A 14,053-nucleotide genomic window follows, 5' to 3' on the forward strand; every position below is an offset into this window, starting at 1 on the left:
TTCATGCTCTTTTAACCACCACTTTTAACCACCCTCAAATTAATAGGTTTGAAAAATAACACCACTAACAACACTCGAGAAGGAGGAAAAGAATTATAGTTCATCAGAAATAAATTAATTAGAAAATAAAAAAGAGAAAGTAGAAATATTCTTTGTTCTCTGAAATCATTTTAACAATTTAATTAAGGAATAAATAGAACTAAGAAACCAAATATAATAATAAATACTGAGAAAAATTGTACAGATGCGACATATAACTGTATGTCAAATAAATTTGAAAATATCATGGAAATGTATTTTTTCTGTAAAAGTATAATTTCCAAAAGCTGATTCAACAAGGAGAATTAGAAAATCCTACCAGAAGAATTATCAGTGAATGAGCTTAAAGGGAAATAAAAGTCTTCAAAATTGCTCTGGGCTAGATGATTTCACCCAGAAAATTTTTTAAAAGTCTAAGTGTTAATTTAAAAATGTCTGTAGTCTCCAACACATACAGAAGCATGAGATCCTTATAAATTTGCTACAGAAAGAACAAATCTTCACCCTTTCTGGAAAACCATTTCAAAATTTGTATCAAGTGCATGAAAACTGTTCACACCATACTTATAAATATATCACTAGAGAATTTAATATTTAGACAAACATTATTAAAGTAGTTCTGATAATATCGAGAATCAACATAAGCGTAAATGTCTAGTAATATCAGTAACAGAGGGATCTTCAGTAGATCACTGTATAAACATGAAGGAAAATTGTGCAAAGTAATATTTCCAAAGATTTTCTGATAGTATGGAAAACATTTGCAGTTTCAAATAGAAAATTATGAGAACTACCTTAATTCATCTACATGCCTAGGAAAGACGTAAGTCCACTAAAATCTTGGTGGTGACTATCATTGTGTTATGGAATTAAGCATGATTTTAATGTTTCTAGTACTTTTCTGCATTTTCCATGTTTCCTACAATGAGTATGTATTATTTTTTAGATATTCAAATTATAGCACTGGTTTTTATTCCTTTTATGTGTCTGTTGATGATAATCTCAAGTGACTTAGTAGTTTCATAGCAAATCCATATGATCTTGTGGTCAACTTCTTTGTTTCTTTTCTGTCTTCCCTGGAAAATAATGCTTGGTCTTTTGCATAAGTTGAACCCAGTAATTGTTCACAGTAACTTTGTCGACCATATCTTCCCAGGTGGTTTCTATTCATGGCTTCATTTCAAACCCCACTACTAGTAGATAGCCTCCTGCAGGACCCAGATTTAGCTGACCTGGAACAATACCAGGTTTCACAAACACTGAAGTTTTATTCATCTGGAATCAGGGCTACACTGTCAAAAGTATTGTTGCATTACATATGCACACACACAAAAAAAAGAGTTCATGCCTCTCCTTATTCTTGTTATTAAACTTTAAAATCCCTTTGTCAAAGTATAAGCACAAAGGCAAACCACAAGGCAAAACAACACAATAAAATTTCACATTCACTGGGTGGGATCATGTAAAAACCTATAAACTGATGCAGGAAAATTGAAATTTTTGTAATATCAAGTCTTCTTCCAGTGATAGGATATGTCTCTCAATTTATGCACGTCTGTGCCATTGAGGAAAATTTTGCAGTTTTCCTCTTAGGACCTACATATTTCTTCTTAATGTCATTTCCAGAGATTATGTATTTTTGTTATTATTGTGAATAGGGTCTTTATTCAATGTAATTTTGGAAGCAATTTTTATGTAAAAAGGGATTTATTTGTTGTTTTGAATCACATGTTTTCTGAACTCTTTTTTTTGTTTGTTCTAATAGTTTTTCAGTAGATTCACTGGGTATTCTGTTTGCAACCATATCACTGATAAATAGTGTTACTTTTAAACATAACTCGTCCATTTAATTATACCTTGCATTTTTTGCTTATCTTGATGCCTGGGCTAAAATGTCCATAGTAGTGGTAAATAACAGTGATGATAACAGGTATCCCAACAGGCATCCAAAATACCTGGTATCATAGTGGTGGGAATGAGACTAGTATTTTCACTATGAATAGGATTTGGTGAAAGCTTCAATAAACATATATTTTAAGAAAGTACCATAAGGCATCATCCTTTTATTTTTAGTTTATAATTTTTTAAATCAAGAATGAATATTGAGTACCAAATGTCTTTTTGCATCTGTTGGGTTGCTATTTTTTCTCTTTAAATCATAATCTAATGGGCTGAGTCCTGGAAACAATGCTAATTATTCCTTAATAATCCTATGGGTTTAATTAGCCAATGTTAGGAGTTTTATATCCTCATTCATGAGAGAGTATGGTCTTTGGCTTTTCCTTTTGTGATTCTTTCCTTGTTAAGGTTTTGGAATTCGTGTTATGTTCTGGAAGAGTGTAAATGCAATAGGAATGCTTTGTTCCAGGCAAGTTTGTGGGGCTCCTCTGTAATTGTCTGGATGCCTGCCCTGCCAATATTATCCTATCGGTCATTTCCAGGACTCTCCCGATTAGAGCTCCTGGCTGGGCGAGGACCACTTTGAGAAGAGAACTGTAATATTTGGATTTTTTTCATGCTTCCTTTGTTCTGATTGAATATATATGCCATTAATAGAGTCAGCAACCTTCCTCTCCTCGTTGAATTTTCAACTTCACTTGTATTCTTAGAATTCAGATTGAACATCTTTTAATGCAGCCGTAAAACTTCAAGAACTAAACACCTTTGAATGGGACAGGGGGTCAGGAGCTCCTTTGTTTATGCTCCCCCACCTGTTGTTTATTCTATGGTATTAAGTATTAAGACAAAGTATCTGTTTAATTGTTTCTTTTTCTGGTCCTGTGACTATGGGCTTCTTTCTAAAAGGCAAAGACCCCATCTTGTTCATTTTCTTATTCATAGACCCTGGCAAAGGTCTTGGTGTATGATAGATTCCAGACAAATATATGTGTGTCTGTATCAATGCCTCTCTCTACCTGTATCCAGACACACACATGCACAAACGTGTCTACGTATGTATGTGTATGTGTACAAAAATACATGCACGCACACATATATGTGTATGTATCTGGATACACACACATACACACATAAAAACACATACACACACACTTCCTTGAATGCTGTCAGTTTCAATGAATTTATACAAATGAGCACAGGGCAATGGAATAAGAACTGAATTGGGAATCTGATCCCTACACAGTCACTGGCCATTTATGTGACAATGGGCAAGCGACCCAACCATTTCGAACCTTCATTTCTTCATATTTAAAATGAAGTCCTCGGGGCGCCTGGGTGGCACAGCGGTTAAGCGTCTGCCTTCGGCTCAGGGCGTGATCCCGGCGTTACGGGATCGAGCCCCACATCAGGCTCCTCTGCTGTGAGCCTGCTTCTTCCTCTCCCACTCCCCCTGCTTGTGTTCCCTCTCTCGCTGGCTGTCTCTATTTCTGTNAAAAAAAAAAAAAAAAACTTTAAAAAAAAAAAAAAAAAAAAAATAAAATGAAGTCCTGCACTATGAGATCTCTAAGACCCTTCTGAACTTAGGACTCTGGGACGAGGCATCAATCTAGTTGAACCTGAAGGGTTAGCCTTAATATTAACATACAAAAATGTTATGCATGTTGGCCAACAAATAAATCTCGAAGACAAGATTCCCTGTCCTTTTCAGGGATATTTTTCAGCTCAATACATAATGGATGACTTCAAGAGAGACCCTCTGTATATCCTGGACAACAATCACACCCATTTGCTGCTTGTGGACAACGGCTGCCACGGACATCCTACAGTTGAAGCGAAACTCCGGAATCAGCTGGAGAAGTACATCTCCGAGCGCACTATTCAAGGTCAGGATTTAGGACGTGGATCTTAGACAGACATGGTATAAAGAGCGGCAGCAGCAGGACCAACCACAGTAGCCACCAATCATTGAGTGAAGCATGGAGAACCCACCCAGTTAGTTGTCCTATGGCCAAAGAGGAGCTGTTATTTCTCTTTCTTTGGCATCCTAGGAGTGTTTCTGCCAAGCTTCCTGTGCATGTACCTTCAACGTGCTGCGGCATGAATGCTGCCTTGTCGCACTCTGGTTTGTCAGTATAGAAAACTTGCTGTCCCTTCTTCTGCTAGACAGTATTTAAGAACAAATAAAACCCATAATGGCAAATCTAAGCTTATGAGGCCACGCAGTTACTTAGGGTAAAAACGATAAAAACCAACCCGTTAGCTCAACAGCTGGATGGGTTCCTTGTTTGAATCTTGGCTGTTTCTATATAATAGAACCACCTAAAACATAAGTTTCAAGGGAAGAATGCAGCCATTGAGTGAAAGCCTTTATTTGCCTTGGAAGTGACAAATTCTCTCTCTCTTACCACTGCTGAAATGTTGGTGTTGAGATATGTCCTGTGATGGAACCGGAGTATCTCACCATGTAGTGACAGCCTCCGGAACAGGGACATTTTGGAGATGTTTTCAACCTTTTTCCTTTTTCAGCGGGACATACATGAAGGAAGACATTTATATATGTAATACTCTTTCTTGAGAGAATGCATAGTCATGCAAATTTTTCACCCACTCAAGAAAGCATAGGATTATGCAAATTAGCGAGAGTGTATTATTATAAGGATAAACTTGAACCTGGCCTAATATATGTTAGCAAAAGTAAATCATTCACAAACTTTAGCATTTTAAATATCAGTAACGAATCACAACATGGCCTGTGTCGTACTGGTTTGGGGTGCAGACGCACATCCGTCATGATCAACAGGGAGATAGTCAAGTCTGAGATCTGCAGCCATCACCCCACACCCTGGGCTTATGGAGCAGAAGCTCCTGGTCTGCTTCTTTTTGAGGTAGGTCAGTATTTCTAATGAGCCCAGAGTAAGTTTTACATTTTATGCCTTACAGATTCCAACTATGGTGGCAAGATCCCCATTGTGTGTTTTGCCCAAGGAGGTGGCAAAGAGACTTTGAAGGTGAGTCTTGGTTTGGTTTTCTAGAAAACTGATCAAAAAACTAACCCATCAAATTTGCATTTTCAGGGCTTTGGAACTCATGTAACCTAACCTGGCTAATTTCTTTTACTACAGCAAGTAGGTAGGAGTATTTTCACCCCACAATGTTCCCTAACAGTCCAGAGGAGACTTCGGAAGAACGTGAATAGCTGGTATACCTTAATGTTGGCTTTGGCCATCAGCCCACCAAAGAGAAGGGTTGACATTAACTCCTAAGACTTACGGATCACGACCAGCATGTGTATTGGAAAACCATGGCCACCCCATCGGCATGGAGATGAGCTGTGATCATGCACAGACAGGCTACCTTCAAATTGGGGTTCCCAGACCACTGAAGGCCCATCCATGTGCTTAGTGGGCCTGCAAGGACTCCACCCGTAAGAAGGAACCCCGAGCCCTAACTGACTCTGGGATTACAGACAGCTTTCTGGACGGTTCTTCACCTGCAGGGTTGAGCAGTGGAGCAAGAATTCTGTTTCCCACCCCCTCCGTGTTACTCGGATGTTTCTGAGTTCCTCTCATCAGCAGCCAGGCTTCTGCCTGACCTTTTAGAAAGCATCTGTGTGATTGCGTTCTTACCAGTATTTGAAGGCATGTGCGTCATGTTAAAGATCTCACTGTTTTAGCCGTAGGGTTTCACTAGAAAGTGATTTTTGACTCCTCCTTTTAACTAATTTCCATGTTGATTTGCCTACCCTTTTTTCTCCCCTATCCTGTATGGACACCACGATTCTGGATCCTTTCCCCTCCCTCCCAGAGTCCCCTCCTGGAGTGACAAGTAATTCCTGGTGAAGTTATTTGGAATTGTAATCCAGCACTTTGATTATTCTTTTATATAACAATGGCCTTTTCATTCATTCATTCACTCACTCACTCACTCACTCACTCACTCACTCACACGTATTTATTGAGCCCCTGCTGTGAGATCTACTGCTGAGACCATTGTTAAATGAAAAGTTTTCAGGGAAAGGCTTTTCAGGGAAAAATTAAAGATTTTTTTGAAATTGTCAGTACGTGAATGCTTGAAGAGCAGAAGAGGAAGAGAGGAAGAGACACGGGGAGAAAGGAATTGAAAGATGGTAATGTTTACTAGCTCTCTTTCAAATTTTAGATTTGGAATTCTTTGATTTCCAGAGAACCACTGTGGGCCCAGGCACTGCCGTTGTGTGGCATTTTCCCCAGGTGCCTGTGCAGCCGGTTACCACGCCCAGGACAGGGGACAGGAGGGGGGGGGGCAGCTCCCTGTCTGGTCACCCTGCTCCGGCCCCAGCATGTGGACCCCCGTCCGCGGGGCAGGTGGTGGGGAGCAGAGCTGGAAACACACCCCTCCACCCGCCAGGGTGAAGTGCCACACGCTCTATGGGCAATGTGTTCTCAGAAAGGCGCTCAGTCTTCGCTAAAGGCAGGGGCTCCACAGTTTCTTCTGTGCATATGGATAACCGTATCTTGCTGTCAAGTGATTTACAATTCTTAAGACCTATAATAGCCTCTGCGGTTTTTATAAAGGAAATAATAAAAGTGTGGTGTGTATCTATCTGTGAAACAATTTGGAATGATAGATTTTGTATATAGAGGTATTTTAAGCACTTATTTCTGGAGAACTTAAGCGCATCACGCATGTCCTTATTTTGGGAATTGACATTAGCACAGGATATAATACAACTGGCTTTTGCTGCTCATTCATCGACAGTTGCAAACATTTGGTTTGCTTCTGATTGAAATAAAACCCCAAAAGAAAAAGTGCAGAGATGTGTCAGGGTGTCTGGTTGGCCAGCGTGGTTCCGAACACGTTCGGTCAATCATCAGTGTGTCTTCCGTCTGGCCAGCTCTGTCTCTCCTCTCCCAGGCCATCAACACCTCCATCAAAAGTAAAATCCCCTGTGTGGTGGTGGAAGGTTCAGGGCAGATTGCGGACGTGATCGCGAGCCTGGTGGAGGTGGAGGACGCCCTGACATCTTCCGTGGTCAAGGAGAAGCTGGTGCGTTTCTTACCCCGCACGGTGTCCCGGCTGCCTGAGGAAGAGACTGAGAGTTGGATCAAATGGGTGAGCTGTAGGGGGTTTCTGGGGGCTGAGAAGAGAGCAGCCAAGTTCATGGGGAGGGAGGATGCCTTAAGTGCCCAAATACACTAGAGTTGCCGCTGTTTTATACATACTCAGTGACACCGAAGCGACTCTCTGGCCCAAACCAGGTTTCTTGCTGGACATTGAAGCTCACATGAGTTAAATAAGTCGCCAGGTCTCCACACCTGGTAAGGGGTAGCATTCAGGTTCAGACTCAGGTCTGTTTGCAAAGCTGGTAATCCTTTTACACCATGACTTCAACAACCGTTGAGCTTCTCAGTTTTGTGTGTGTCCGTGGAGCAGAGGAAAGAAATCCCTGGTAATGATGTTTCAGAACTGCAGACACTTAACTGAGTCTACATTCATCGGAGAAGTTGTTATGGCGGAATAATTGCCTTTCTAAATGAACTGGCCCATGATTCAATTCAGAACTTCTCACCTTTCTCATCAGATCATATAAGAAACATGGACTTTTCAGAATCTCTATTACACTTCTTCTGGCTAAGCCTATAGAACTATTTTGACGTAGTACCATGGCTTCTAACTACTGTTTTGTGACTGCTGTTGACTTGAGCTCATTTCCATTTCTTGACTGCTCAGTTCATTAGAAAGCCCACATTAATATCAGTGGGTGCATTCACATCAGCTCATTCCAGAATGGCCTTCGATGTTTGGATATTTTTAGGAGTATGTGCTGCCACTTGGGCATTTTTCCATAAAGGAAATAACACGCTATAGACAATGATAGAGTTATTTTTTTTAAAGATTTTATCTATTTATTTGACAGAGAGAGACAGCGGGAGAGGGAACATCAGCAGCGGGAGTGGGAGAGCGAGAAGCAGGCTTCCCGCTGAGCAGGGAGCCCAGTGCGGGGCTCAATCCCAGGACCCTGGGATCATGAACTGAGCCAAAGGCAGACGCTTAACGACTGAGCCACCCAGATGCCCCAATGATAGAGTCATTTTAGTCATAGAGCCCATTTCGTTATGAAAGTTCAAGGTTGAATTTAGCATAAAAAATACTCTTTAACTAGACTGGCATTTTGACAGTATTTAGTTGTGAAAGCACCCCAAAAAGTCCAGTGCGGCAGACTGCGGCCCTGGTACGTGGAGGTAGTCTCGTTCGTGGTAGCCCCTGCCGTTGTTTAAGGCATGCCGAGATGAACCAAATCCTTGTAAATCATGAGAAAAATCGACCCCTTCTAGGCTGCCCGGTTCTCTGTGGTAAATTAACACACAGTGGGACCTACTGGTCTTATTTAACTTCAGATAAATGGACAGTTAGCTGACAATCCTGGTGGGGTGCAGTGGGGTCGAGGTGATTGGGAAGCACGTCCTTTCTGGATTAAGCCTTATTACCTAAAATTCAGAATTTAAAAACTCAGGTATATCTTCTTCCAGAGTCAGTGTTGGTGCTGAATGATGGCCTGCCCCACAAATGCTTGTGTGATATTCCTACTTGAATTATTGCATTTTCCAGATTTTACTAACAATACAAAGCTGGGGGTTTTATATGGAAGTTCATGCTGGGATTTTCTTGTATCTTGGCCAAGTCCAGTTGAGAGTCAGACACAAGAACCACGCAAATAGAGATCAAGTTTTATCAGCTTCATTGATGATGAAGGCAAAGTTGACAGATGCGGCTTAGGGGCGGAGTCGTCATGGGCTTCCTTGTGCCGAGCCCCGGAATGAGACGAGTGAGCCCGCCCAGACCCAGGCAGCCAGGGAGAGCGGCTGCCTCCCCTCAGGCTAGGTGTGCGGCTGATGGCAGACCAGAGACTAGCGCTCTGCAAGGAGCAGATCCCAATGGAGAAGCAGAAAATGGCTGGCCGAGTAAAGTGAAAATCACCAATCAGACATGTCACTCCCCGACCCTGAGTAGGAGTAAATGAAGGGGTGGAGAATATCAAGGGGCTTAATTCGGATGGAGCCTGCTCTGCATGGAAATATGTGGGTAAAGAAAAGTATTCCTCCCTCCCCAAAACGGTTATACAGTTTTGATTCTCCACATACGGAGACCTAAATGGTCTGCGTCAATTCCGAGCATATCAGCAGAGCAATCCCAGAGACATTGTGTGCTGAGCTGTACTTAGGGTGCTTTCCAGTGATGGATGGAAGAAATTCAGTGGTTGGTTCAAGGATATCCACAGAGAAAGGAATAGACAACTCTTAGCTTACCCACCAAAGACGGCCCCGAACCCTCTCCAGTGGCTTTCCTCTCACTTGCGCTGGCTTGAAGAGTCTGAGCCAGGTCGTGTGCAAAGAACGGAGGCTGTCTAATGGTCCCCCACCCTCAATGAGGGATTTTGATTTCTGCTTTCAGGAAACTGTTACAGATAATCCGAAACAAGCTAAAAATCAGACACATCTCACTTATCCTTTCTGGGATTCATACCTCATTCATATTCATATCTAATATGCTAATGATGCATCATAATTGTAATCGTGTCAGAAGACATCCATCAATAATAAAAATTAGTCCGGCATTTTAATTATGCACTTATATGAAGTTTTGCATTGGGTACAGATTTCCCCAAAGACCAAGCTCAAGAGAGGAATTATTGATTAATGAATATATACAGCCAGTCAGATATTAATTGAGCACCGCCCCCAAAGATAATTAGAGGTGATCTCACTGACCTTGTAGACAACCAGCGCCCAACTCTGAACTCATGGTTTCCTGACCTTTCCAGGAGACTCAGTTTACCTCTCCACTGGGATCATGCTTTCTCTTTCCACCAGTCCACCCGGAGTTGTTCCCCTCTGCCTACTCACCTTCTCAAGAGCCTGACTCTCCAGTCTGCCGGTCAGCCTGGGTGCCATTCATTTATTTCAAACTCTTTCATCTACTCATTTATTCAGTTGATATTTATTGAGCATATACCATATGCCAGGTTCTGGAATAGGCATTTCAGAAAGAATGGTATACACGATAGGAAGAGTCCTTGTCCTCCTAGAGAAAACAGAAATTGGAAAAAACAGTGTATGTTCAGTGATTATAATATATAGCATTGTATAATATCACACTAAAATGGAAAGGTACCATGGATTCTGAAGGGCATGAGCCAAGGGAGCCCAGCCTGGTATGAAGGGCCTCTCAGGGGAAGACTTCTGACAGGAGTGTGATGTGGGAGCTGTGATCTGAAGGCTGGGTAGTCAGGGAGGTGAGGACTGGGATTGTAGTGGTGAGAACAGCATGTGCAAAGGTCCTGAGACGCAAGGCAAGCATGGCCTACTGAGGACCTGGAATACGTCAGTGAAGGTAGAAGTTTCGCGTGGAAGCTGGAGAGCTTACGAGGGGCCAGGCCAGACAGCTTCTTGAACACTATTTTGAGGTTTGGGTCTTGTTCAAGTGGAATGGGAAGTCACTGCTAGGTTGAAGCAGGGTGAGAATGTGCTGAGTTGTGTTTAGGAAAACTCATACTGGCTGTGGTGCAGGGATAGGGCTGAAGGAGGCAAGAGGGAGGTGTCAGGGAGGAAGACCAGATAGGATGCCCCACAGCTGTCCCTGGGCCCCATTAGTTGGCTCTGTGTCCATATTCACTTTCTCCTTCTTCCTTTTTGTTTGGAAGGAAAAGATGTCTCAGCCCCTCTGTGCTGCCCACCCCCACTTGTGCCGAGAATCTTGGGACCTGGACCCCTCCTGCCTGTCATTTCTTTTCTTTCTTGCTTTTTTTTCATAGATTTTTCTTTCTTTATTTGAGAGACAGAGTGAGAGAGAGAGAGAGAGAGAGAGAGAATGTGCACAAGGGGAGGGGAGGGGCAGAGACAGAAGCAGACTCCCTGCTGAGTGGGGAGCCTGACACAGGGCTGGATGCAGGACTGGATGCCGCCTGATGCCAGGCTGGAGCCCAGGACCCCAGGGTCACAGCCTGAACCAAAGGCAGACGCTTAACTGACTGAGCCACCCAGGCGCCCCCACCTCTGCCTGTCGTTTCTAGTTGGACTCCTTTCCTTCTGCCTGAGCTAGGGCTGCCCACGTGGAGAGAGGGCCCCCGTGGTTTTCCTTTCTTTCCTGGTCACACCTGGACTCTGCATCCTCGGAACTAAGGCCTCCAGCACCGCCTTCCCGGGAGACTGCAGCCCGAACCGTCCCTCCTAACATTCAAATCCAAGGTCCTGTCTGCTGCACGGCTTCCACCCTCCCACGCTGGCCCGAGACCTCCCCCTCCCTGCCCAGGAGAGACTCTCTGCAGTTCCAGATCCTCACTTCCAAATGTTACCGGACTCCTATCCCCAACCCGGAGGATAGCTTCCACCTCCAGAGGAGCTCTGCCTCAGCCAGCTCTGGCCAAGCTCGACGAGCCTGAAGCCTTGGGATCGGGTTTTAAAATTAAATACTAGAGAGAAATCACAAAGCATAACGGCAAATTCCTTATCTCTTTATCCAATCACCAAGTCCTCTGGGCTATTGTTCACATTGGACTTTTCCTTCCCATGGGTTAAGCACTTACGACCACACTTGCATGGTCTCTGTGGCTTTCTGTTGTTCTTTTCTCCTTTATTCACTCATCCAGCAATTGAGTGTCTACCATGTGCCTGGCTTAGGGACATGCGTGTGTGCGTGTGTGCACACACACATTCATGCAGTTCACACTCGTGCACACTCACACACACTCATGCACACCCACGCATACGCACACGCAACTCACACATATGCACACGCATGCACACATTTGCACACACGTGCACATACTTACAATATGCACTCTCATAGATATGCACACTCACACATGTGCACTCTCACACACTCACTTGCACACGCTCGCGTGCACGCACACTCGTGCACACTCACACACGCACACACACACTCACACACCCCAGTCCCTGAGTCTCAGCTCTTTAATGGGGACTTTTTCCCAGGTGTTGCCCTTGTAAAACCAGCACTTTGTTCTCACCGGTTAAGGACTCGTTATTCCAATTTAGAGGTTAGGCGCTATGGGGAGAGGTGCTGTAGGTGAGGGAAGGGGGTCTGGATCACCCCTATAGGCGGTCTTCAAAAAAGAGTGGAATAAAAGGTTCTTCACCAAAAGAGAGAAATTTTTGCTCCTTATGCCTGAAATCAATTGCCTAACTGTGCTCTTTAAATCTTGCCAGCTCAAAGAAATTCTGGAAAGTTCTCACCTATTAACAGTTATTAAAATGGAAGAAGCTGGGGATGAAATTGTGAGCAATGCGATTTCCTATGCTTTGTACAAAGGTGAGTTAAAATAGCTCCTCTGGAATTTCAGCTTTGTGCTGCTTTCTGTGGTTTCTAGCGGCCCGCCTTTATTTTTTGAACAGCGTTGTCGAAATATAATCTTGTACTTAATTTTGGTTATCACAGATTGGAAGCCCAAATAACTACAATTGGCCTGCTGAGTTAAATCTCCTTGGTTGAATGTATTTAATAGAACAAGAATTTTTATGTCATTAAGATACTGGCCAAATACGATCCCAGCACTCTCCAGAGCGCTGTTTGTAACAGTGGTTTAAAATTTTCATCTGAGTCTCGGGAGCTGGTAAAAGCTTTGGGCCTTTGTCCTAGGGTTTCACATGTATGTACACACAGGCACATGCACTTCACATGCATAAATAATTTGGCATTCAGTTTCAGGAGTTTAGAAGTCCCCTGAAGCTTATGAATGAACCTGTTTTAAAATTCTCATCTGTGATCGTTGTTATCTTAGAACTGCATCAAAGTGGATGTTTGAAGTAAATCGATCTGTGGCCAAGACCATGTAGAGTTGAGCCACCTGCTTAGTATACGCAAGGTATGCAGAGTAGGGTAAGGTGCCTAGGAAGTGCGATTTAAGCATTGACTATTTATTAACATTATTATTGTGTTTGCCAGAAATCTGGTTGTAAGGGTATTTATTAAAATGGGATGATATTTGTAGAGATACATAGATACAGAATCTATTTGCTCTGGTAAAGACATTAGAACATTGCTGTAAGATGGCTCATTATTCCGTAGATTTAGATAGGGTATAAGTCAGATATGATCCTTGACATGTAACATTCATGGAATCTGAATCTATGGAAAATATCAATAGAGCATAATTACACCATTAGGATATGAAATGGAAAGATATTATTATGGTTTGAATTGATCCTCATTATATGCTTTAGGACTTGCAGAATATAGACAAGAGTGAGTAAAATAAAGAATATGTGTAAGAATGGGTGAAATGACAGTTCGGAGTCTCTGATTTAAAGAGAATGTGCTTAGAATCTGCTTTATAAATGGCTCGGGTAATTGGCTGTGGGATGACTCCAGCTCTCTTTTTTCTGGTGAGCTGATTTTTTCCCTCGTCCTCCTACAGCCTTTAGCACCAATGAACAAGATAAGGATAACTGGAACGGGCAGCTGAAGCTTCTGCTGGAATGGAACCAGCTGGACCTCGCCAATGACGAGATCTTCACCAACGACCGCCGATGGGAGGTAAAACGAAGCTCTTCCGGGTTAGTCCAGGGTCGGGTCGGGCCCACTTCTCGCAAGGTCTTCAATACCGGATGTTGCCGAGGACGGTCTGCCCTGGTGCCAACTGCCGCTTTCCTCATCCGTAGTATGTATGGGATGATTGCATGGACTTAGGATGTTTGTAGTCAAGAGATAATAAAAACAGAAGCGCTCATGTAAGAAAATATCAATCCACTGACGCCATCCAACATTCACAGCCCACAGCCCCAACACGAGGGGCGCTTCTCCATCTGGGCGCAGAGGTGCAGACCCCGTCCTGGGAGTGGATGGGGGATGTATGGGGACAATATGCACAAGGGGTTGAAGGGGGTTTATCAAGAGTAGCTCGACTGAAGATCAAGACAGCGGTTCTCATTTTGCCCCCTCTCCCACCTGCCCAGCCGAGCTGCGGTGAGAGGGTGGTCAGCAGCGAGACGCAGGAGGACGAACTTGACTGAAGACACACAAGGAACGTCTTAGAGCTGGAGACCCTGGACTCTCGGCCAAACAAGCCTCCAATGAGGAAGTTGGATGTCTGATAAAAACTATTTTTTTCCCCAGTAGA

General features: G+C 43.3%; 1 protein-coding gene across 1 annotated transcript in view; it reads left to right on the forward strand.

Moving 5' to 3' along the window:
• TRPM8 (transient receptor potential cation channel subfamily M member 8) overlaps positions 1 to 14,053 on the forward strand; it is a 77,616-nt gene that overhangs the window by 15,974 nt on the left and 47,589 nt on the right. Inside the window, exons 6-10 of the mRNA XM_011223321.3 lie at positions 3,647 to 3,821; positions 4,879 to 4,946; positions 6,832 to 7,029; positions 12,144 to 12,246; positions 13,352 to 13,470. Coding sequence (XP_011221623.1) covers positions 3,647 to 3,821; positions 4,879 to 4,946; positions 6,832 to 7,029; positions 12,144 to 12,246; positions 13,352 to 13,470 — 663 coding nt within the window. The remainder of the gene's footprint in view (positions 1 to 3,646; positions 3,822 to 4,878; positions 4,947 to 6,831; positions 7,030 to 12,143; positions 12,247 to 13,351; positions 13,471 to 14,053) is intronic.

This window comes from Ailuropoda melanoleuca, chromosome 2 (assembly GCF_002007445.2).
Source record: "Ailuropoda melanoleuca isolate Jingjing chromosome 2, ASM200744v2, whole genome shotgun sequence".
Lineage (NCBI taxonomy): Eukaryota > Metazoa > Chordata > Mammalia > Carnivora > Ursidae > Ailuropoda > Ailuropoda melanoleuca.